General features: G+C 46.9%; 2 protein-coding genes across 2 annotated transcripts; both read right to left on the bottom strand.

Moving 5' to 3' along the window:
• Window positions 1–417: 417 nt before the first annotated feature.
• On the bottom strand, window positions 418–15510 carry LOC123779626 (hydroxycarboxylic acid receptor 2). Its single transcript, XM_045777947.2, has 2 exons — window positions 15382–15510; window positions 418–2533 (listed from the first exon to the last, which is right to left on the bottom strand). Exon 2 carries the CDS (start codon window positions 2388–2390, stop codon window positions 1302–1304), a length of 1089 nt encoding a protein of 362 aa, XP_045633903.1. The 5' UTR covers window positions 2391–2533; window positions 15382–15510; the 3' UTR covers window positions 418–1301.
• Window positions 13649–17480, bottom strand: HCAR1 (hydroxycarboxylic acid receptor 1). The gene has a single exon (XM_087857409.1). The coding sequence runs from the start codon at window positions 16590–16592 to the stop codon at window positions 15579–15581; it is 1014 nt and encodes a 337-aa protein (XP_087713535.1). The 5' UTR covers window positions 16593–17480; the 3' UTR covers window positions 13649–15578.
• Window positions 17481–23166: the final 5686 nt, after the last annotated feature.

Raw genomic sequence — 23166 nt, forward strand, 5'->3', positions numbered from 1 at the left:
TGTGGGGCTCGGTCCCACGACTCTGGGATCACCCCCTGAGCTGAAGGCAGACGCTTAACGACTGGGCCCCCACCCCCCGGCGCCCCGCGATTCCTTTTCTAATACACAAATAGTAATAGCAATAGTCACACAACTCTAAATAGAATGTACAGGGCTCCTGAAACTGTGTGTGCACCACCCTTCCAAATTAAATTATTTTTCCTTATTCCCAGCCCTTCCTCATCCTAGTCCTAACACATGTGTAATTTTTACTTAATTCTTTCTGGATGCACCTCAGCATCTACCTCCTTTCCTCACTTGACAGTATTTGGTATTTTTCTATCAGGACACAGTTAACAACCAGTAAAGGTCTCCGCTTAAGTAAGAAGTCCCTTTCTGTGAACCATCACCCAGACACATGCAACACCAGACTGTGCGTCTCATATCAAAATTTATTGAAGTGGTGGATTTTGTATAAGGACAGACACACAAGCAAACGAACCAGGAGGACCCTTCTCCCTCTAACCACTGGGCAGCATTTCCCTTTTAACGACAAAACCAAACAGCAGTGGGAAGCAGCTGCCTTCTCCGAAGCCTCTAGCCGCTCAGCATTCCAATTAGTGTCAACAGGAGAGGAATGGATTAGCTGCACTGCACAAATGCCTTTCCTTTCTCTTAGTAAGACTGTTTTGCTCCATCCTGCCCTGGCTAAACCCTCTCTTACCACTACCGGAAACTCAGATATTAATCAAAGCTTGCGAGTCTCTCTGCCCAGTGCTTTTCGGCTAAAGCTTGGCTGAAAGATGAATTGGTCCCATGGAATGTGGGTGACCTATTGGCTTGTTTAATGATTCCTGGCCTCCCCCCAGGGGCCATAACTCCCCTCCAACCACTTAGATTTCCTTATCCCAGCTAGAGCCCACCAACAGACTGGGTATCCCCCCTGGAGCGGAGAACCATCCCCGCCTCAGGCAGGTGAGGGAAAGAGGCCAGTGAATCACAGGTGCTGATGGGCGTCTCCCTGGCTCCAGCTCTACTTGGCAGACGTGTGGACAGTTTTGCCGTCTTCGGCTCCGTGAGTGTCAGAGATTGAGCAGAAGTTTCAGAAGCTTTACTCTCTGTTCCCCCCAAGAGTCCTCTGGTGACGCTCCACAACCAGGCAGCCCACTCTGCCACACGCCTCCTCTAAATCCTATTCTCTGAATCTGGAAGTTCCAGGAAACCACAGGTCACGTCTCATGATGGTACTCTGTGCACCAAGCCAAACTATTTTCCCAGAGACCTTGGTTCTTGGTGACAATCTCTCTTCTTGTCTCAGTTATTTAGCGAGAAGCTGGGGTCAGATAAGACGGGTCGCATGGCTCCCCAGGGTGGGCCACTAAATTGTCTGGTACACCCCTGAGAGTACTCAGATCCCCCGTGAGCTCCATGCTTGTGCTCTGGTTATTATCTGGCTCTTGTGGCGTCTTCTTCTGCAGGCAGCGGTTGATCAGGGTGGAGAAGAAGTTGGGAAAAGATGGGCTGGAGAAGTAGTACACCAAAGGGTCCAGCATGCTGTTCATGTAGGTGAAGCTAAGGGTGATGAAAAACGCCAGGTCAACGGAGCGATAGATGTCACAGTTCCTCGTGCCCGTGGTGTGCAAGAGCCAGAAAATGCGTATGCGCACGGCCACGCTGGGCAGGAAACAGATGATGAAGACGATGGCCACCACTATGATGAAGTTGATGGCCCTCTTGATCTTGGCATGTCTGTCCATTTGTCGCTGGCGCAGACTCCAGATGATTCTGACCGAGCAGAACAGGATGATGCCCAGGGGCAGGGTGAACTCCAGGAGGAACATGGCATCATGCCACCGGAAGGTATGGCAGATGCTAAAGCTGCTGCACAAATTCGCGTCTCGGTTCCTGATCATTTTTTTGTGCAGGAGGTGACCCGTCAGGCCGATGGTGACACCCCACAAGAGGCAGGAGATAATGGCCGCTGTCCGATTCGAGATCTTGTTCAGAGCGTGGTGAGGATGGACCACCCGGAAGTACCTGTCCACGGCCACCACCGTGAGGAAGATGATGCTGCCCTGGCGGTTCATGGCCAGCATGAACAGCATCAGCCGGCAAGGGATGTCCCCGAACCTCCAGTCCCACTTCCTCACGTAGTTGTCCGTCAAGAATGGCAGGCAGATGATCAGGAGAAAGTCAGCCACGGCCAAGTTGAACAGGAAAATCCGGCTGGATTTCCAGGACTTGAGGTGAAAGCAGAAAATCCACAGGGCAAGGCCATTGCCCAGGAGCCCGAACACAAACTCGAGCCCCAACACCGGTGGCAGCACATTGGCAATGAAGTCATCCCGGAACACACAGCAGTTCTTGTTGTCTATTTCCAGAAAATGATTCTGCTGCTGGTGTGGGTTCATGAGTGGAACGAGCCGGTCCTAGTGAGTGCTCAAGGAAAGAGGTGTGTGTCTGAGTGGTGAACGCGAGGTTCAGCTCCCGCCTTTATGTCATGTCGGGGTGATGAAACTGGTGACTGAGTGCTTACCAGGAAACGACGAAATCCCTTAAAAAAAAAAAAAAGCCAGCAAGGCTCTTATGCAATCTGCTGTTTGCATAAACAAGTAATAAAAATCCCCTGGGGAAGACAGGAACCCACAAAGTTTCCTAAATGTAAAGGATAAGTTTAGGCAAGCCGACTGTCATTTGTGAATTACTGCAGTGTGGAGGGCTTCCCTTTGGAAGGCTGCTTAACATGAGAGAATTAATTCACTGTTGGGTGGTTGGCTTACAGAATGAACAAAACAACAACGGCAATAATAATTTCCTGTGCTAAACAGCATGGTTTTCTAGAAATATTAAGAACGACTATGAAGTAGTAGCATGCATATGACATAAGAAACAGTAGCATGTATATGATTTCTTTGGAAACACAAAGACAGTAATTGTCTATTTGATGAGGACAGACGTGTTGCATTTGATGCTTCCCTGCCATATACTCTGTACAAACATGGATTGCTTTTCCACACTTTGCAATGAAGCTCTAGTTAGGAGAAAGGAGAAAAGATACTTGAGAACAGCATACAATTTCATAAGATGTTTGGAAACTTGAACCTGGTTTGGATTGCCAGTGGTATGTTACAATAAATTGGGGTTTTTGTTTGTTTTGGACTTTGATAGGCTTCTGTGCTCAAGTAAGCAATTTATTTTGAAGTATGTGAGTTTTATTTTTTTTTAATTAATTTATTTATTTCAGAGAGAGAGAGAGAGAGCACGCAAGTGGGAGGGGCAGAGGCAGAGGGAGAGAGAATGTCAAGCAGACACTGTGCTGAGAATGGAGACCGAAGTGGGGCTCGATCTCATAACCCTGAGATCACAACCTGAGCTGAAACCGTGAGTCAGACGCTCAACCAACTGCACCACCCAGGCGCCCCTGAAGTATGTGATTCTTAAAATTCAATAAGCGTTATTTTTTTTTTAGAGTTTTAGATTCACAGCAAAATTGAGCAGAAAGTACAGAGAGTTCCCGTATCCTCCTATTCCCCCCGCCCCCCGCCCTGCCACAGTCTCGCCCCACTAAGTGCATGTGCCTGATATTTTAAAAGCCTCTATTTTCAGAAAATTAAACTTTGAGGGATGGAACCTTTGAAGACTTTGAACTGTGCCTCACCCCAGATTGCCATTTCACACATCATTTCTTTGCTCTTTAGTATAATTGGGTGTAACCCTATAGAACATTTCTACCCTTTTATATTTGGGCTATGATCCTTGCTGAGCAAGAGGTTCTAAAATGTGTTACTTCTACTTTGAGTTAAAAATAGGAAATTTCGGGCGCCTGCCTGGCTTAGCCAATTAAGCATCTGCCTTCGGCTCAAGTCGTGATTCCGGGATCCTGGGATTGAGCCCAGCATCAGGCTCGCTACTCTGAGGGAAGTCTGCTTCTCCCTTTCCCTCTGCCTGCTGCTCCGCCCTCTTGTGCTCTCTCTCACACACACACTCTCTCTCTGTCAAATAGATAAATAAAATATTTTTTTAAAAAAAGAATAATATGGGGCGCCTGGGTGGCACAGCGGTTGAGCATCTGCCTTCGGCTCAGGGCGTGATCCCAGCGTTCTGGGATCGAGCCCCACATCAGGCTCCTCCGCTGGGAGCCTGCTTCTTCCTCTCCCACTCCCCCTGCTTGTGTTCCCTCTCTCGCTGGCTGTCTCTATCTCTGTCAAATAAATGAATAAAATCTTTAAAAAAATAAAAAATAAATAAAAAAGAATAATATACTCAGGAATAAATTTAACCAAGGAGGTGAAGCACCTGTACACTGAAAACTATGGGACATTGATGAAAGACAATGAAGAAGACACAAAGACATGAAAAGATATATTCCGTGCTGATGAATTGGAAGAACAAATATTGTTAAAATGTCTATACTACCCAAAGAAATCTACAGATTCAATGTGATCTCTATCAAGATTCCAATAGCATTTTTTGTAGAAATAGAACAATAATTCATTTTTTGTAGAAATAGAACAAGCAAAAATTCCAGTAGCATTTTTTGTAGAATAGAACAAATAATTCAATAGAAAAAAAAAATAATTTTCTGTACAGAACCACAAAAGACCCCGAACAGCCAAAGCAATCTTGGGAAAGGAGAACAAAGCTGGAGTCATCACATTCCTCATTTCAAACTATATACCAAAGCTATAGTAATCAAAGCAGTGTGGTGTTGGCATAAAAACAGACATAGATCAGTGGAATAGAACAAAGAGCCCATAAATTAACCCATGCAAATATGGTCAATTAATTTATGACAAAGGAGCCAAGAATATACACTGGGGAAAGGACAACCTCTTCAACAGATGGTATTGGGAAAACTGGACAGCCACATGCCAAAGAATGAAACTGGACCACTGTCTTACACTGTACATTAAAAGTAACTTATTTTTTCCCTTCCTCCTTCCCTCTGTACACAAAAATTAACCTTATAAAGGGGCGCCTGAGTGGCTTAGTTGGTTAGGTGTCCAACTCTTGGTTTCTGCTCAGGTCATGGTCTTATGGGTTGTGGAATTAAGCCCTGCATCAGGCTCCCCACTCAGCGGGGAGTCTGCTTGAAGATTCTCTCTTTCTGCCCCTCCCCATGCACACACAAGCACCCATGCACTCTCCCTCTCTCTCTTTAAAATAAACAAATCTTAGGGCACCTGGTGGCTCAGTCACTGGGCGTCTGCCTTCGGCTCAGGTCATGATCCCGGCATCCTGGGATCGAGCCCCACATCGAGCTCCCTGCTTGGTGGAGAGCTTGCTTCTCCCTCTGCCTCTGCTGCTCCCCCTGCTTGTGTTCTTTCTCTTGCTATCTCTCTGTCAAATGAATAAATGAATAAAATCTTAAAAAAAAATAAATCTTAAAATAGATTAAAGACTTGAACATGTGACCTGAAACCATAAAACTCCTAGAAGAATGCGTAGGCATTAAGCTCCTTGACCTTGGTCTTGGTAATGATTTTTTGGATTTGACACCAAAAGCAAAGGCAAAAAAGCACAAATGAACAAGTGGGACTACATCAAACTAAAAAGCTTCTGTACAGCAAAGGAAACCATTAACAACATGAAAAGGCAAGATACTGAATGGGAGAAAATATCTGCAAATTATATATCTGACAAGGGGTTAATATCCAAAATATATAAAGAATTAATACAAATTAACAGCAAAACAGTTTGATTAAAAAATGGGCAGAGAGGGGGCGCCTGGGTGGCACAGCGGTTGAGCGTCTGCCTTCGGCTCAGGGCGTGATCCCGGCGTTCTGGGATCGAGCCCCACATCAGGCTCCTCCGCTATGAGCCTGCTTCTTCCTCTCCCACTCCCCCTGCCTGTGTTCCCTCTCTCACTGGCTGTCTCTCTCTGTCGAATAAATAAATAAAAAAATCTTTAAAAAAAAAATGGGCAGAGAATCTGAATAGACATTTTTTAAAAGATTTTATTTATTTATTTGAAAGAGAGAGAGAGAGCTTGGGCAGCGGGAGGGGCAGAGGGAGAAGGAGGTGTAGGTTCCCTGCTAAGCAGGGAACCTAATATGGGGCTTGATCTCAGGACCCCAGGATCATGACCCAAGCCCAAGGCAGATGCTTCACGGACTGAGCCACCTTGGCACCCCTGAATAGACATTTTTCTGAAGAAGACGTATAGATGACAAAGAGGTACATGAAAAGTGCTCAGCATCACTAATCATCAGGGAAATGTAAATCCATACCACGATGAGATATCACCTCACACCTGTTAGAATGGCTGTTATCAAGAAGACAGGAAATAACAGGTGTTGGTGAGGATGTGGAGAAAAGGAAATCCTCTCGCACTGTTGGTGGGAATGGATATTGGTGCAAACGCTATGGAAAACAATATGGAGGTTTCTCAAAAAATTAAAAAAAGAAATACCATACCATCCAGCAATTCCAGTCCTGGGTGTTTATCCGAAGAAAATGAAGACACTAACTTGAAAGATATCTGCACACCCATGTTCCTTGCAGCGCTGTTCACAATAGCCAAGATATGGGAAAAAGCTAAGTGTTCATAGGCACATGAATGGATAAAAAAAAATGTATGTATATAAATGGAATATTATTGGGGCACCTGGGTGGCTCAGTCATTAAGCGTCTGACTTCGGCTCAGGGCGTGATCCCAGGGTTCTGGGATCAAGCCTCGCATTGGGCTCCCTGCTCCGCTGGGAGCCTGCTTCGCCCTCTCCCACTTCCCCTGCTTGTGTTCCCTCTCTCGCTGGCTCTCTCTCTCTCTCTCTCTCTCTCTGTGAAATAAATAAATAAATAAAATCTTTTTTTTTAAAGATTTTATTTATTTATTCCACAGAGACAGCCAGCGAGAGAGGGAACACAAGCAGGGGGAGTGGGAGAGGAAGAAGCAGGCTCATAGCGGAAAAGCCTGATGTGGGGCTCGATCCCATAACGCCAGGATCACGCCCTGAGCCGAAAGCAGGCGCTAAACCGCTGTGCCACCCAGGCGCCCCATAAATAAATAAAATCTTAAAAAAAAAAAAGAAAAAGGAATATTATTGAACCACAAAAAAGAATGAAATTATTGAGCCATAAAAAAGAATGCAATCTTGCCATTTGGACAACATAGATGGACTGTGAGGGTATTATGCTAATAAGTCAGGGAGAAAAAGGTAAGTACCGTATGATTTCTCTTATATATGGAATCATTAAAAAAAAAAGCTCATAGATACAGAGAACAGATTGGTGGTTCCTAGAGGCGGGGGGTGGAGGGTGGGCAAAATGGGTGAAGGAGGTCCAAAGGTACAAACCTCCAGTTATAAAATAAACAAGTCCTGGGCATGTAATGTACAGCATGGTGACTCTAGCTAATAATACTGTATTGCATATTTGAAAGTTGCGAAGAGAGTAAATCTTAAAAGTCCTCACCACAAGAAAAAAATTCCGTAACTATGTACAATGATAGAGTTAACTAGACTCGTTGTGGTGATCATTTTGCAATATACACAAATATCAAATCTTTTTTTTTTTAAGATTTTATTTTATTTATTTGACAGAGACAGCCAGCAAAAGAGGGAACACAAGCAGGGGGAGTGGGAGAGGAAGAAGCAGGCTCCCAGCGGAGGAGCCTGATGTGGGGCTCAATCCCAGGACCCTGGGATCATGCCCTGAGCCTAAGGCAGACGCTTAATGACTGCGCCACCCAGGCGCCCCAACAAATATCAAATTTTTATGTCGTACCTGAAACCAATATAATGTTGTATGTCAATTATTCCTCAATATAAAAAAAAAGTTAAGGTGACATTGGCACATACGTTACAGAGAGCTTCCAATATTGCAGACCCCGTACGCAAATGCTTTATTTTATCTTATTTTATTTTTTTTAAAGATTTTATTTATTTATTTGACAGACAGACAGCGAGAGAGAGAACACAAGCAGGGGGAGTGGGAGAGGAAGAAGCAGGCTCCCAGTGGGGAAGCCTGATGTGGGACTTGATCCCAGAACGCTGGGATCACGCCCTGAGCCGAAGGCAGACGCTTAATGACTGCGCCACCCAGGCGCCCCTTATTTTATTTTTTTTTAAGTTTTTATTTATTTGTCAGAGAGAGAGAGAGCACAAGCAGGGGGAGCCACAGAGGGAGAAGCAGGCTTTCCACTGAGCAGAGAGCCCGACGCGGGGCTCGATTCCAGAACTCTGGGATCATGACCTGAGCTGAAGGCAGATGCTTAATAACTGAGCCACCCAGGCACCCGATGTGCTAATACTTTAAATCCGCGGTTGTGTTTTATCCTGACTGCAGTCCGCAAAGTAGGGCCCATTACTGACTCTGATTTCAAAATGAGGAAAGTGAAGCTCAGAGAGGTTGGTAAGATTCAGGGCTACCCTAGCCAGTAACCGCACAGCTTTGGGTTTGAATCTGGCACTGGCTTCAAAGCCTGTGTCCCTAACCATGAAACTAACTACATGGACTTTTATTATATTATTGCCTCATTCGTAAGGCTACTACTCTGGATTGAGGTCATCTTATGTGGGTGTATTATAGCTCTAGTGAAATGATTGGTATTTGTTTCCTGTCCTTGCTGCCTGTGAATATCCTGCTTCCTTCTTGGATGAATGTAGATTTGTCGGTGATATTCAAACCTAAGAACCTTTATTAACTTTATTAACTAAGAGTCAGAAAAACCGACTATTAACAATATTTATTTCCGGGAGCTGGAATTTGCAAGGTTCCCTCCCTTTCTAAGTTTTACAGTTTTATAATATTTGTGTGCTTACAATAGTCATTGAGACACCTGGCTGGCTCAGTTGGTAGAGCATCTGATTCTTTGATCTCAGGGTCATGAGTTCTAGCCCCACGTTGGGCATGGAACCTACTTAAAAAAATAATTTTTTTTAAAAGATTTTATTTATTTATTCGACAGAGATAGAGACAGCCAGCGAGAGAGGGAACACAAGCAGGGGGAGTGGGAGAGGAAGAAGCAGGCTCCTGGCGGAGAAGCCTGATGTGGGGCTTGATCCCAGAACACCGGGATCACGCCCTGAGCCGAAGGCAGACGCTTAACGACTGCGCCATCCAGGCGCCCCTAAAAAAATTAAATTAAATTAAATAAAAATAAAAACAACGGTCCTGGGTAAAATTAGGAAAGAACAACAAATACTGTTAAGTTTGAAAAAAGAGAAAAGCTGGAGGCCTGGATGCTTGGTCTGAAGCTGTCATCAACTACCTGAGTTTCTTCATGTATAAATTAAGGGATTAGGGGCGCCTGGGTGGCTCAGATGGTTAAGTGTCTGCCTTCGGCTCAGGTCATGATCCCAGGGTCCTGGGATCAAGCCCCACTTTGGGTTCCCTGCTCAGTGGGGAGTCTGCTTCTCCCTCTGCCTGCCACTCCCCCTGCTTGTGCTCTCTCACTCTCTCAAATAAATAAAACAGAATCTTTGAAAAATAAATAAATTGAGGGATGAGATAATCTTCCAGCTCATTCTATGATTCTAACCGAAAGTTCACCACCACTCAGACCGAATATAAATTCCAGCCTCCCTGGATTCTGGTGCCCGCTGTGGAATTTCCGGTCTTCCCGCTGTGCCCTGGGCAGGTTTTGTCTTGTTTGTGTCCTTCTTTTGTATATTTATGTTTTTTCTTACTGGTGCATGAGTTGTACAGGAACTTGTAATGAATCATTTCAACAGCTAAGGCAGTGAGTGATCCCACCGGGTTTTGTGGAAACTCCACTTAAAATCTATGACTTTGACAATTAACTTGAATCTTTATGCCTCACTCTCTTATCACAGCTTGGATGTGTACCACTGAACCGGACTGAACAATTTTTTTTTAATTAAAAATGATAATAGCAAGGTGCCCCTGGCTGGCTCAGTCAGCAGAGCATTCGACTCTTGACCTCTGGGTTGTGAGTTCGAGCTCCACATTGGGTGTAGAGATGACTTAAAAATACAATCTTAAAAAAAAATTGCTATCATTTATCATCTGTCTGCTTTGTGCCAGGTATTGTGCTAAGAGATTTGCACACATGATCTCATTTAATCCTCACGAAAACCCTGTGAGTGATGTTCTACGATTATCCTCACCATCATCTCCATTTTACAGATTAGAAAACTAAGTCTTAGGTTAAGTAATTCACTATTTATCTTTGGACTTAGCTGGGACTTCTGTTTATCTATTGCCACGTAGCAAACCACCACAAAATTTAGTGGCTTGAAACAAACATGGTGGTATTATGTGTCCTGATCCTATGAGTTGACTGGGCTCAGCTAGCCAGTTCTTGTCTGGGGGCAGCTAGGCTCAAGCAGGACCCTGGGACACCTGGCCTTCCCTCCCTCTCCATATAGTCTTGTATCTGCCTGTGTGGCCTCTTCGCATGTTCTTTCCACAGGGTTGGCTGGAGTTCTTACGAGGCTTCTCAAGGCTTTCAAAAAACAGACAAGCAGAACTTCTTACTGCCTGGGCTTGGAAACCTCACATTCAGCACTTTCTGTGGGTTAAAAAGAGTCACGGAGCTTGTCCATGTTCTACCAAGAGGGGTCACATGAGGGTGGGAGTGCGGGAAGCGCTGTTCATGGGGGGCGTTGTGGGGGGTTTGCCCCTGTAGGTGGTAAGCAACTCCGAGTTGGGACACTTGGCTGGTGGGAAATAAGAGACCTCTGGACCACTAAGGAAGACGAAGGAGAAATTGAGAAGTAGTAAGAATTAGAGAGGAAGCTGGCCTTACTGGCTGGCAGAGAAATACAAAAAGAAAAGAGAAGAGGGGTGCCTGGGAGGCTTAATTGGTTAAATGTCTGCCTTCCACTCAGGTCATGAACTCAGGGCTCTGGGATCAAGCCCAGAGCCCCCCCCCCCCCCCCCCGTAGAGGGAGAAACAGGCTCCCGGCTGAGCAAGGAGGGGACTCCAGGCTCCATCCCAGGACCATGGGATCATGACCTGAGGCAGAGGCAGACGCTTAACCGACTGAGCCACTCAGGTGCTCTAATAAATAAAATCCCTTAAAAAAAAGAGAGAGAGAGAGATAACAGTCTTCCAGGGGTTTGAAATATAGTGTTAAATTTCATGTAAAAAACCTAAGGGCAAACCAGAATAACCAAATAATCTTGAAAAAGAAGAAGAAAGTCGAACTCACAGTTCTCTATTCAAACACTTTCCAGTCATCAAGACAGTGTGCTTCTGGCATAAGAATAAAGATGTAAATCAATAGGGCACGATTGAGAGTCCAGAAATAAACTTTCCCATTTGTGGTCAGCTGATTTTCCACAAGGGTTCTAAGATAAATCAGTGGGGGAAAGAACAGTCTTTTTAATCAGTGCTGCTGGGACCACTGAATAGCCACGTGCAATCGAAGGAAGTCGGATCTCTTCTTTGCCCTAAATACAAAAGTTAACTCAAAATGGATTATAGACCTAAACGTGAGACAAAATTCGTAGAAGAAAACCTATGCGTGAGCCTTCAACCTTGTCTTAGGCAAACCTTCCTTGCACAACTCCAAACACACGAACAACAACAACAAAATTGATGATTGGACTTCATCGCTTTAAAAGAGTAGGACTTTGGGTTTTGTTTTGTTTTTAGTGTTTACTCTCTGTCAGGCACTATTCTAGGTGCTTTATACATTTAAATACATTTAGTACTCAAAACAATTCTATCAGCAGGTACTATTTTTGTGCCATTTTACAGACAAGGAAAGTAAAGCATTGAGAGGTTAAGCAACTAGCCCGAGGCCATGCAGCTAGTGAGTAAAGGAAATAGGATTTGAACCCAGATAGTTGGGTTCCAGGGTCTATGCTCTCGCCACTGTGTGCACTGCTTCACCCAGTACACCTGTCCTTTGACCCAGCACTTCCATGTCTCTAAATCTTCTTTCAAAAACTCTAGCACATGTGCCCAAAGATACATCATTCAAATTATTCACCATAGCATGGTGGCGATAGGGGAAAATTGGAAATCACTTGAATGTCCATTAAAAGGCCATTGGTTGGAGTGCCTGGGGGCCTCAGTTGGTTGAGCGACCGACTCTTGGTTTCTGCTCAGGTCGTGATCTCAGGGTCGTGGATGGAGCCCTGAGTCGGGGAGTCTGCTTAGGATTCTCTCTCTCCCTCTTCCTCTGCCCCTCCCCCTGCACTCTCTCTCTCTCAAATAAATAAATAAATCTTTAAATAAATGGCCATTGGTTAAATAAACCATATGTGGTTTGTTTATACAATGAAATAGAGTTAAAAACCTTGAGTTTGATCTCTGTTCTGATGTAGGAAGCTATTTATGACAAAACTACCTTGTAAAACTATCTTTCTGTGTGTCCTGCTTCCGCAAAACAAAATGAGATTCGTCATCTGTGCACAAGCATGTTATACCCCAACCTGTCATCTGTGTGCAAGTGTCATCAACCTCTAGGAAATGAGATTAAGGAGAATGGAAGGAAGACTTTAACTTCTTTATATATTTGCATGTTCTTTTAATTCTGATCAAAAACATATCTGCCTTTGATAATTAAAGAAATTTAGTTCTTTTTTAAAAAGCAAAGAATCTGAAAGGCTAGTCATGAATCTTCCAGCAAGAAAAGTTGTGAGGGTGCCTGGGTGGCTCAGTTGGTTAAGCGTCCGACTCTTGGTTTCAGCTCAGGTTGTGGTCTCAGGGTTGTGAGATTGAGCCCCATGTCCACACTCAGCACTGAGTCGGCTTGAGTTTCTCTCTCTCCCTCTCCCCCTGGCCCTCCCTTGCTCCCTCTTAAAACAAAACAAAACAAAACAAAAAAAGAGTTGTGAACAGACCTCTATCCAGTGGATCTCATGGCTTCACCTCTTCCCAGATTGCCTCAGACCCCCAAGACCTTTCATTCCTGTCCCATTGACCTTCCCGCAGCTCCCAACTGACCTTTCTCACCACACCCTCTCTCACTGGGATACCTTTCTGCACTGAGTCATCTGGTTGCCTCCTTTGCAACCCCCAGGGCTAAGTTCAGGAGTCACTTCCTCTGAGAAGCCCTCCCCAACCCCCCGGGGTCAGGATGAAGCCCCTGGGCTCTCCTGCAGACCTCTATACTTACCACTTTCACACAGTTACTCTGAATGGTGATTCGATTTTTTCCCCTTGGTTTCTACAATAGAACCCGCAGGATCAGGGGCTGTGTTTTCCATTTGTGTTTCTACTGTGCCTTGAAAGATGGAATGAATGAGTGAATGAATGGATGAATGAATGAATCTTTACAAGGGATAAAATATTAACCCCTTCCCACTCCTACTGTATCATCACTGGAAAGTGAATATAGTTAGGTCCATATGTGAGCCCGTTTGTTCTATTTCATCTCAACCTGCGTGTGTGTGTGTGTGTGTGTGTGTGTGTGTGTGTGTGTGTGTGTAAATACATATATAAAATTTAGGGCCCCAGCTTCATGCACGAGCTCAAAAGGGTCCTATGTTTACTCAAACAAAGCTGTAATCCTCATCCTTACACTTTCTGAAGAACACTTGATAAGATTTCTTTTTTAGTCACATTCTGTGTATTTGAAAGGGGAAGTAAAATCGGGGCCTAAACTGTGTTTGGGTTTTTCTTTTTTCCCCCTTTTTTGTTTGTTCTTGCTGTTTCTCAGTGAGAACCTCTGCCTACCCTGAGCTTCTGGATTGTTTTACGCTTTTTCCTTTGGAGGGTAAAGCGTTCGCGAATCACACACGGGATGCGGACTCGCTTTTGGAAATCATTTTTATTCACAGGAAGCAACAAAGGAGGGGCAGTCCGGGAAAGAATTAGGAGCAGGGATAGAATCCAAAGCAGAAGTGTGGGCTTCCACAGATTTCTTTCAGGAGGATGTAGGTTCCCCAGGCAGCTGGGTAGCGGGGAAATTCAGGTAGTGATCATAGAGCAGCTACTCTGGCGACTCCGAACCCCGAGGGCAATGGCTTCCGTGCCTCAGCATCTTTGTGTGCAAACTGCGTCCTGCCGGAAGTCATCCTATTGAGTCCTTCCTGCCAGACACAGCGCTTCACGCTTGCCTACCCTCATTTATTCATTCAAATATTTATTGAGCACCTACTATGTGCGGGCACTCTTCTAGGCCCTGGAGAGGATGTAACCGTGAACAGAATCCCTCTGCTTGGGGAGCTTACGTTTCGTGGGATCTGCCCACCAACCTCTCGAAATCCACATCATTGTTCCTCCTGTTTGACATATGAGGAACCGGAAACTGATTGTTGAAATAAAATCCACCCCCAGATCACACACCCAATAGGTGGGCTAGTTGGAATTCAAATTTAGGTTCGTTGGACCTTCCAGAGCCCATACTTTTCATCACCGGGCTGTGTGGAGCCTCTGCAAAAGGAAATTAAAAAAACAGCCGATAGGAGTGTTTCGAGGCCCAAAGAACTAAAAGCTGGTAAGGTCATCTGGTGCAGAGGGTACCCTGGAAATTTGAGAAAGTGTAAACAAAAGAGCCAAGAATGGTTTGAGAACAGACCTAAGGTTGGCGTGGACTCCTCCCCCCTAATACAGGGCAGAGGCAGCCTCTCATTCCATAGAATCATCTAGTTTTAAGGGCCCCAGGTACATGTGTGGGAAATTCACGCGTGTCAAGGACATTACCCTTTCCACCCTTTGGCGTTTGTACAGAAGCCTGAAACAGGAGGAATATACCGATGTTTGCCGTGAACAGGTCTAGAAACTATATTCACTGAGAGGGTGAGAGTGCTAACCTTTCTGTTTGCCCTACCCCCAAATACTTTGCTGTCACACAGGAATTGACTAAGGACCCTCCAGGGAAAAAGGATACTAGCACAGTGCCCAGCACAGAATATGCCTTCAGTACCTACTTGGAGAATGAATGAATAAATAACCTCAACTCATAGTCACATAACAAGCGGTCGAAAGCAATCCCACTAGAGTCAGCGCTTCCCAAAGGCCAACGGGATTTTTTCCAAGCACTCAGCTCCCACTGGAAAACTCCGGGGCAGGTAAACACAGCCCCCAGCACCTTCTTTGAAAATGCAAAGACTTGCAGAAAAATGTGGAGCTCTGAGAAGGTCGGAGCAGATTGTTTTGCTACTGTTCTTCTTGGGCTACTGAGATATCAGAACCGCACCCGAGGGGTCCTGAGAAGATGACAGTCATGAAGGTCAAGACATCTCCTCGACAGAGCCTCACTCAGCCTGAAATAAAGCTATTGACTTACTCTGGTGTCTGCTTTCTAAAACAAGTAACGACTTAAGGTCCGAGGATAGGAAATACTGCTAAGTCATTAAGTTCACCGACTCCCCCAGAGAGAGAACATGACAAGTTTACCCACTGATGCCTATTTACTCAGCCGCTTAAAAGTACACGGTAGCCGAGCTCTTCCCATCACCCCACCCAATACACACAAGCCCCACTTCATGCACGTCTTGTCCCGTCATTGTAATCGGGTCATAGAAAGGCAACTGACTCACTTCTCAGCTGGAACCGTCCAAAAAGGCATAGTAACCTGCATTCCGTTTCCAGACAGAGTGAGGAGGACAGAGCTGAGAAAGGGCGGCATTTTCAAAGCCTCTGGCCCCTTTGCACGAACTGTTTCTAAGTCGTCAGTCTGTCCTGCCTGGTTTTGTCTGTCTGCCTGTTTCAGTGCCATTCCACACACTTGGAGAGCCTACTGCACGTCGGATCGGCTCTGGAAGCTGTTTGCCACGCTGACACAACTCTTGCGACAGAGGTTTGAAATTGGCATCTCTTCCGGCCTCTGGGTCTTGGAGCGTCCTGGACTCTTAGGTCTCAAACTGCAGATTTTGAGCTTGGTGTAGAATTTGGGAAACGAGGGACTCGAAAAATAATACACCAGGGGGTCCAGCATGCTGTTCATGTACGTGAAGCTGAGGGTGACGTGGAGGGCTACGTGGACGGAGGGGTCACAGGCGCTCGAGGGCACCGTCCAGAGGAAGTAGAGTCTGGCCGACACGCTGGGCAGGTAGCACGTGATGAACACGATGGCCACCACCACGATGAACCGGGTAGCCTTCTTCATCCGAGTCTGCCTGGCCAGCTGCCGCCTCTGCTTCAGGCTCCAAACGATCCTGAAGGAGCAAAACAGGATGATGCCGAGGGGCAGGAAGAACTCCAGCTGGAACATGATGTCGTGCCAGCCGTTGGCCGACTCCATGATGAAGCTCTCGCAAGATACGGTCTTCTCATGCACACACAGATGGCTCTCCATCAAAAGATAGAGAGTCCCCAGGATGACCATGGTCCAAAGGGCGCAGGCGATGCCGGCCGCAGTCCGGTTGGAGATGGTGTTCACCATGTGGTGGGGGTGCACCACTTTGAAGTACCTGTCCACGGCCACCACGGTGAGGAAGATGATGCTGCCCGCCCTGTTCATGGCCAGCATGAAGAGGGCCACCCGACAGGGAATGTCCTTGAAGGCCCATTGCCTGTGTCTCCAGTAGTAGTCCGTCCGGAAGGGCAGGCAGATCATGAGAAGGAAGTCGGCCACGGCCAGGTTGAAAAGGTAAATAGTGCTCGGCTTCCAGGTCTTCATGTGAAAGCAGAAACCACACAGGGCGATGCCGTTGCCCAGCGCGCCAAGCACGAAGGCCAGGATCAGCAGCGGGGGCATCACCTGAGAGATGGGGTCCCCCTCGATGAGGCAGCACGACCCGTTGTCCATGGTGGACAGAGGACCGGTGTCTGTGGCCCCGGGAGTCCCCACAAAGACACAGATGCCCCTCTGAACGCTACCCACTCACCCGGCCGCTGGTTTTCTGGCTTCCTCACGCCGGGATGCGGGTCCCGACTGCCCGGGGGGGTGCACGCAGCCAGCGCTGCGAGAGCAGGGGCTTCAGCCGGGAGATGAGAGGCTCAGGGAGGTCCTCTCGGCAGGCCGGCCCACGCTACCTGTCTCCCCCGCAGGGCAAGCACGGGGCACGGCCGGGCTTTGACACGCAAGTGGTCATTTCTGGGGAGCGGCAGGCAGGTCCAGTGAGAGTCGTGCCCTAGAGCAGTGGCCGCGGCCAGCCCCAGAACGGTTTTTCTTTCCAGCCTCAGTCTTGCTCTTCAGACTCCTGTGCTGGGGAGCGTGCAAAGCTGCCCAGAAGGCACGAAAAAAGCTTGTTTGTCCTCCCTCCCGGTGGAGAAATACAAACATTTCCTGGAGCCGTTCTGGGCCTCTGCCTTTGCTTTCCTCCCCTAACCTTTTGCCTGACTGCCCCGTCCTCTCCCCATCCCATGGGGCTCTTCCAGGCGGTGCCAGAGGGGGAGGCTTTGCTCCACAGCTCCTCAGAGCCATTTCCTCTGCCCGCACCCAAAAATATAGCAGTCAAAACTCAGAAGGGTCTGTGGAGGAGAAAACCTCTAAAAACAGCACTTGTCGGGTGTTAGAAAAATTCTGTGAAGCGCGTCTTCTTTCCTTCCCTCCATTCACACCTCCTGCCCTTTGCATCCTTCCCTGGGCCCAAATGACCGGTTGCACAACTGGCAAGACCATGCAACGGATCTGAAGTCACCTCTCATGTGTCTGTCTCCATGCAGCTGCGTCTTGGGGAGCCAGTTCCTCTCTCTGCTGTTTGCAAAAGAGGATTTGGCTCTGCGTTTCCCACTGGCCGTTCAAAAAAGCCAAATACCCAATGATAGATACGCTTTTAATTTGAACTACGTGCTGAGTCCGCTGGTGGGGCAAGTGAGGGCTGGGCAGTTGGTCAAGGAGTCTATCTCCAAAATAATCACAGGTAAAATTAGACTGCACCCAAGAGCAGAGTCTTTGCTAAAATTTCTTATCCTTTGGCTTTAGAGGTGATCTATCTGCCCTGTGCCTTTCAGCTCCCAACTTAGGAAAGGGGTGCAGGGGCAGGAAATGCCTTGAGAAAATGCATACACTCCTTCCAGATGCTGATTTTTTTTTTTAAGATTTCATTTATTTATTTGACCAGAGAGAGAGCACAAGCAGGGGGAGCAGCAGAGGGAGAGGGAGAAGCAGGCTTCCTGCTGAGCAAGGAGCCGGTTGAGGGACTTGATCCCAGGACCCCCAGATCATGACTTGAGCTGAAGGCAGCTGCTTAACCAACTGAGCCACCGAGGTGCCCCTTTTCAGATGCTGATTAAAGCAAAGGTCTTCCCACTGAATCCCAGACTCCAAATCAGCCCAGCGACATTCCCCTACCCCACATTGTCTGCTGCCACCTCCCACCTGTGGAAACTATTGAGAGAGTTTCCGGACTGGTTTCCTTTCCTCTAATCTATTCCCTGTAATTCCTCTTCCACACCACCATGGGATTTTTCTAAAGCACAGACGGGATCATATCCTTTTTTAAAAAGCCTTCATTCGCTCCCTTCCAGCTGCCATGGTGATCCCTATATGGCCTGTGAGCCATACTGGGTTCTAAAGCCAGATGGATTTGGGCCACATGTTTTAAAAACTTGGGACTGTCCTATAAAAACCTGGATTTCCAGACTCTCTTGGAAAACTGGAAGATCTGGCTGCTCTGGGCCAACAATCCCACGTAGTAACAATCAGCCGGAGCTGAGAGTAGCTGCTCCCCTGAGACAGGGTAAACATTCTCCATTTTGCCCCAGTCCCCACCACTCCCTATTACCTGGCCAGCTTCACTCAGTTACGTGCCTGGTCTCTGTGGGATTTTAAGTTTGCCACTTCCGCTCTAGGCTAAAGGTCACATTCCTCAGATTGGTGTACAAGGCCCTTCATAGATGGTTCCCCAACTACCTTTCCAATGTCATCCTGCTACTTTTTCTCCTCACATTTTACTTGTTAGTCTCATAACTTCTAATAAATAAGTGTGTCCCTTAAACATGTCCATTTAGCTTCCCCACTAATCCAAGAGGTCCTTGGGAGACAAAGTCCATGTTCTTGGTGAATACCTTAATATGGTCAGGCTGGATTTTTCAACAAATGGAAAAGATTCTTCATTCTGTGTGAACACACACTGTTGAGATTCTTGTAAACAGGAGTGCTTCCCTTTTCTCAAATGACTGACATGTGCCTTCTTTTTCCACGTTCTTGCCAAATCACCTTCTCTTTCTCTTTGACTGCAGAATTCTCTGGAAGGCAGAGGATTACAGAAGAAAGGTTTTCATTTCCCTGAAAATCTGCTGCTGATAATAGGGGAGGCTGTGCATGTGTGGGGCAAGAGATATATGGGAACTCTCTGTACCTTCCCCTCAATTTTGCTGTGAACCTAAAACCTCTCTAAAAAAAGAAATAGTCTGGGGTGCTTGGGTGGCTCAGTGGGTTAGGCATCTGTCTTTGGTTTAGGTCATGGTCCCAGGGTCCTGGGATCGAGTCCCACATTGGGCTCCCTGCTCAGTGGGGATCCTGCTTCTCCCTCTGCTGCTCCCCCTGCTTGTGCTCTCTCTCACTCTGTCAAATAAACAAATAAAATCTTAAAAATATAAAATAAAGAAGTAGTCTTAAAAAATTCAAACCAAATTTTATTACTGATCTTATTTTTACTCCTAGCTACTGATCACAGTGCCTGATGCCAATTGAGGCTTTACTGATTTAAGAATGCCTATTCAATGAACCTGTAAGGTGTTTTTGCTAGATGCTTTAGGATCCCTCAAATGAGGACGATATTACTCGCTGTCTGGAGCTGAGTGTTTAGTAGGGAAAATAAGCCAACTACATAAATAACAATTTTTAAAAGCACATTGAATAAGCAGATTGAGGTGGTATTTTTCAAAATGTAGCAGACACACCACAGACGGTATGTGAGGTTGTGGACGGTACAGTGTAATATACATCTATATTTTGACTCTGTAGCTACAACTTTACTTTAAAATGTGTTTGGAAAAAAAAAAAATACAACTGGCCACCAGAGTTTTGTGAATGAGGGGAATGAGGGAGGGCTGTTAGAATTTGTAGGGGCAGAAATGGAAGGAACAAACATTCCAAACAAAATGAAGCGTGTGGACGAAGTAAGAAGAGAGGCATTTGAGGAGTTTGGAATCTGGAGCCCACGTCACAAAACCATGAGGAATAAAACAGGCCAGTCGAGTGGAGCTGTTTTACAAGGGACTTTGAACTCAGTGGGAGCGGGGAGCCATTTTGGAGTGAGCGGCATCATGAAGGATCAGAAGAATAGTTGGAAAAGAGAGAAAGGGGAGCAACAGGTTTTTGTCTCTGGAGCCACAGAGCTGCCCACGGTTGCCCTCAGGAATCCTGCAGGCTCGAAGCCCATGTGTTCCCTCTAGTGTGGTCTGTGGTGAGCCACAGAGCGGGTAGTATTGAGGAACGAGGGCTTCCAGATCACTGAAGCCCATTCCCTTAAGTACCAACAACTGAAAAAAAAAAGGTTTCTCATCCTCTTCCTCACATTCCACACCAAAGGGAACTGTTAGCACCATCCACGTAGCACAAGCCCTAAGCTTGGTTCCCCCTGCGTCCTCACGCAATCTGTCACCCACATGCCCTAAATCTCTCTCCACCCACATTGTTACCCCTTGAGCTGGTCCAAGATTCTGGAGGAATGGGACTGTCTCCTGATGGGTCCTCCTGCCTCCCATCTGGCTCCTCCTCCAATCCATTGTCCAAAACTCAACTCTGATGATACTACTCACCTGGTTGAGGCTCCAGAGGCTCCCCTGTTGTCCTTAGTGGGGAATTCAAGATGGCAGATAAGGCACGGGGGGAACTGGCCTGGACACCTCCCACAGCAGCCGGACTGTGTTTAGAATCCAAAGGCTGTCTTATAGGGACTTCTGGGGATATCCTTCCTTCCCCGCTAATCCTGGATAACTCCTCTTCTGTCAGCCTCACCTAGACCAGCATCTTCCAATAGAACTTTCTACAGTGATGGAAATGCTCTGTAATATACATGTAGCTACTGAGCCCTTGAAACGGGGCTGGCGGAACCTGATTTTTCAATATAATTTGATTAATTAACGTTTAAAAGCCATATGTGTTTTGTGGCTAGCCCACTTCCTACAACTGCCAAGCCTTCTGTGAATCTCCCTCTCTAGTCTGGGTTAGGCCCTCTTCTTGGCCCCACTTCTGGCACCCATACACTTACCACACACTATTATTGTTATTTAAAGATTTATTTCTTCATTTGGGAGACCTGATCCAAAATCAAGAATAGGACGCCCAACCAACTGAGACTCCCAGGTGCCCCTTACCGCATATTCTTGTAACGGTTTACCTGTGTGTTTTTCCCTCCACCTCTGTCCCTATAAAGACGAACACTGGACCTGATTCAGCTTTGCATGCCCAGAACGCAGCCCAGTGCCTGACCCAAAGGAGACACTCAGTAAGTACGTCTTGAATAAATGAATGACCCAGTGAACAAATGATGGCAGACCTCTGCAGTTGACTTATTCTCCCGGCTGTGAAGAGACACCACTGAACAGGAAAGGCGGGTTGAAAAATCAGAACACACCTGCCGGACAGAGGTGGCGTGAGCCTGGGGCTCCTGGGCCCTGCGTGCCACCTCCTCCAGTGTTTTCTGAGATGACATCTCACTTTATACATGACAGGGGCAGGAAGTGGACAGTCCTGCGGGGGCGCCTGGCATGCGTCGGGTGGAAGAACTGTCCGTGTGGTGGGGTGTTGGGAAGACATCCTCCCCCTGTGTGTGTCTCCCTTACTCCCGTGCTCCTGCCATGCTCCGCATACCTGTGACGCGGGATGTGTGCGATTTTGTTTCCACGTCAAGCAAGGCTCTGTGGCCCCAGCGGGGTGTCCCACTGTTCAACTCAGCTCAGACACTAACTGGAGTTAGTGCTGACCCCACAGCTTATAGGCTCCGTCTCATGGAACTGCCCCCCCCCCCCAGACGCCAACTGCAAGTGGTAAGTTCCTGAGTTACCCACAATTTCTTTTCGGCTTGGCTACAATTTGAGGTTCCCATGACCCGTCTCTTTGGATTTGATCATATGCTAAAGCAGCTGATAGAACCCAGTGTATGAAGCAATAAAGGATGTGATAAAGGATACAGATGAATGCCCAGAAGAAGGGGTACATAGGGTGAGGTCTGGAAGGGTCCCAAGGGCAGGAACTTCTGTCTTCATGGAGTTGGGGTGTGTCACCCTCCCGGTTCATGGAGGTTCAGCAGCCGAGAAGCCCCCAAACCCCATTCCACTGGGATTTTTATGGAAGCTTCATCATATAGACGGGATGGATTATCAACTCCATTTCCAGCCCCTCTCCCCTCTCTGGAGGATGGGGGATGGGGTTGAAAATTCCAAGCTTTTAATCATAGCTTGGTCTTTCTGGGGACCAGCCTCCATCTAGGAGCTCTCCAAGAATCGCCTCATTAGAACAAAAGACACTCCAGGAAATTCGAAGGGATTTAGGAGCTCAGTGTCAGATGCTCCCATTACTCAGGAAATTCCAAGAGATTTAGAAGCTTTGTGTCAGGAAACAAGGCCAGAGAGCAATATCCGTATTTCTTATTATTTCACAGGTAGAAATCCAAGAGCTCTGCTTCCCCAACATGCCTTTCCTAGCTCGGGCCCTTAGTATGTGACTGTACCAGCTTCCTAGGGCCGCTCTAACTTATTATCATCAGGTGGGGGGCTTAAAACAGCAGAGCTGTATTCTCTCCCAGTTCTGGAGACTAGAAGTCTGAAATGCAGGTGTCAGCAGGGCTCTGCTCCCACCGAAGACTCTAGGAAAGAGCTTGTATCTTGCGTCTTCCAGCTTCTGGTGGCTGTCCACACTCCTTGGCCTGTGACCGCATCACCCCAACCTCGGCCTCCAGGGTCACATGGCCTTCTCTGCTTGCCTCTTATAAGGACACTTGTCATTGGATTTAGGGCCCAGATAATCCAAAATGATCTCATCTCAGGATCATTAACTTACTTACATCTGCATAACCCTTTTTCCAAATAAAGTCCTATTCACAGTTTTCAGGGGCAAGGATGTAGACGTATCTTTTGTGGGGGTGGCGACCATTGAACCCACAACCACAGCCCACTGCCGCCCAACCCACGGCAACCCACTGACCTTTCCAGCGTCAATGTCCGCGTCCTTGAATCCCTTTCTCTACCCAACTATTTCAAAACGTCCTTTCTGGAAGGGAGGAGGAGGTACTGACCGGATTTAAGGACTGAGTGATTTATCATATGTTTTGTTTGTGTTGCTCCGTAGGGCTGCAACCCGGGAGAAAGCTGGGGGCCCAACAGTGAAGCAGAGAGACATGGATCGCTTCACCGCATGATGGATGGGGAGGGGTTACCTTGATCTGACACAAACTCTAACAGGAACTTCCTGGCCATTTCAGAATGAGTCT

The sequence above is a fragment of the Ursus americanus genome, chromosome 30 (genome assembly GCF_024610735.1).
Source record: "Ursus americanus isolate L20-20 chromosome 30, mUrsAme1.1.p, whole genome shotgun sequence".
NCBI lineage: Eukaryota > Metazoa > Chordata > Mammalia > Carnivora > Ursidae > Ursus > Ursus americanus.

Excerpts from the sequence above, each read along its gene's own strand:
- LOC123779626 (XM_045777947.2), bottom strand. The coding sequence starts at position 2,390 with ATGAACCCACACCAGCAGCAGAATCATTTTCTGGAAATAGACAACAAG.
- HCAR1 (XM_087857409.1), bottom strand. The coding sequence starts at position 16,592 with ATGGACAACGGGTCGTGCTGCCTCATCGAGGGGGACCCCATCTCTCAG.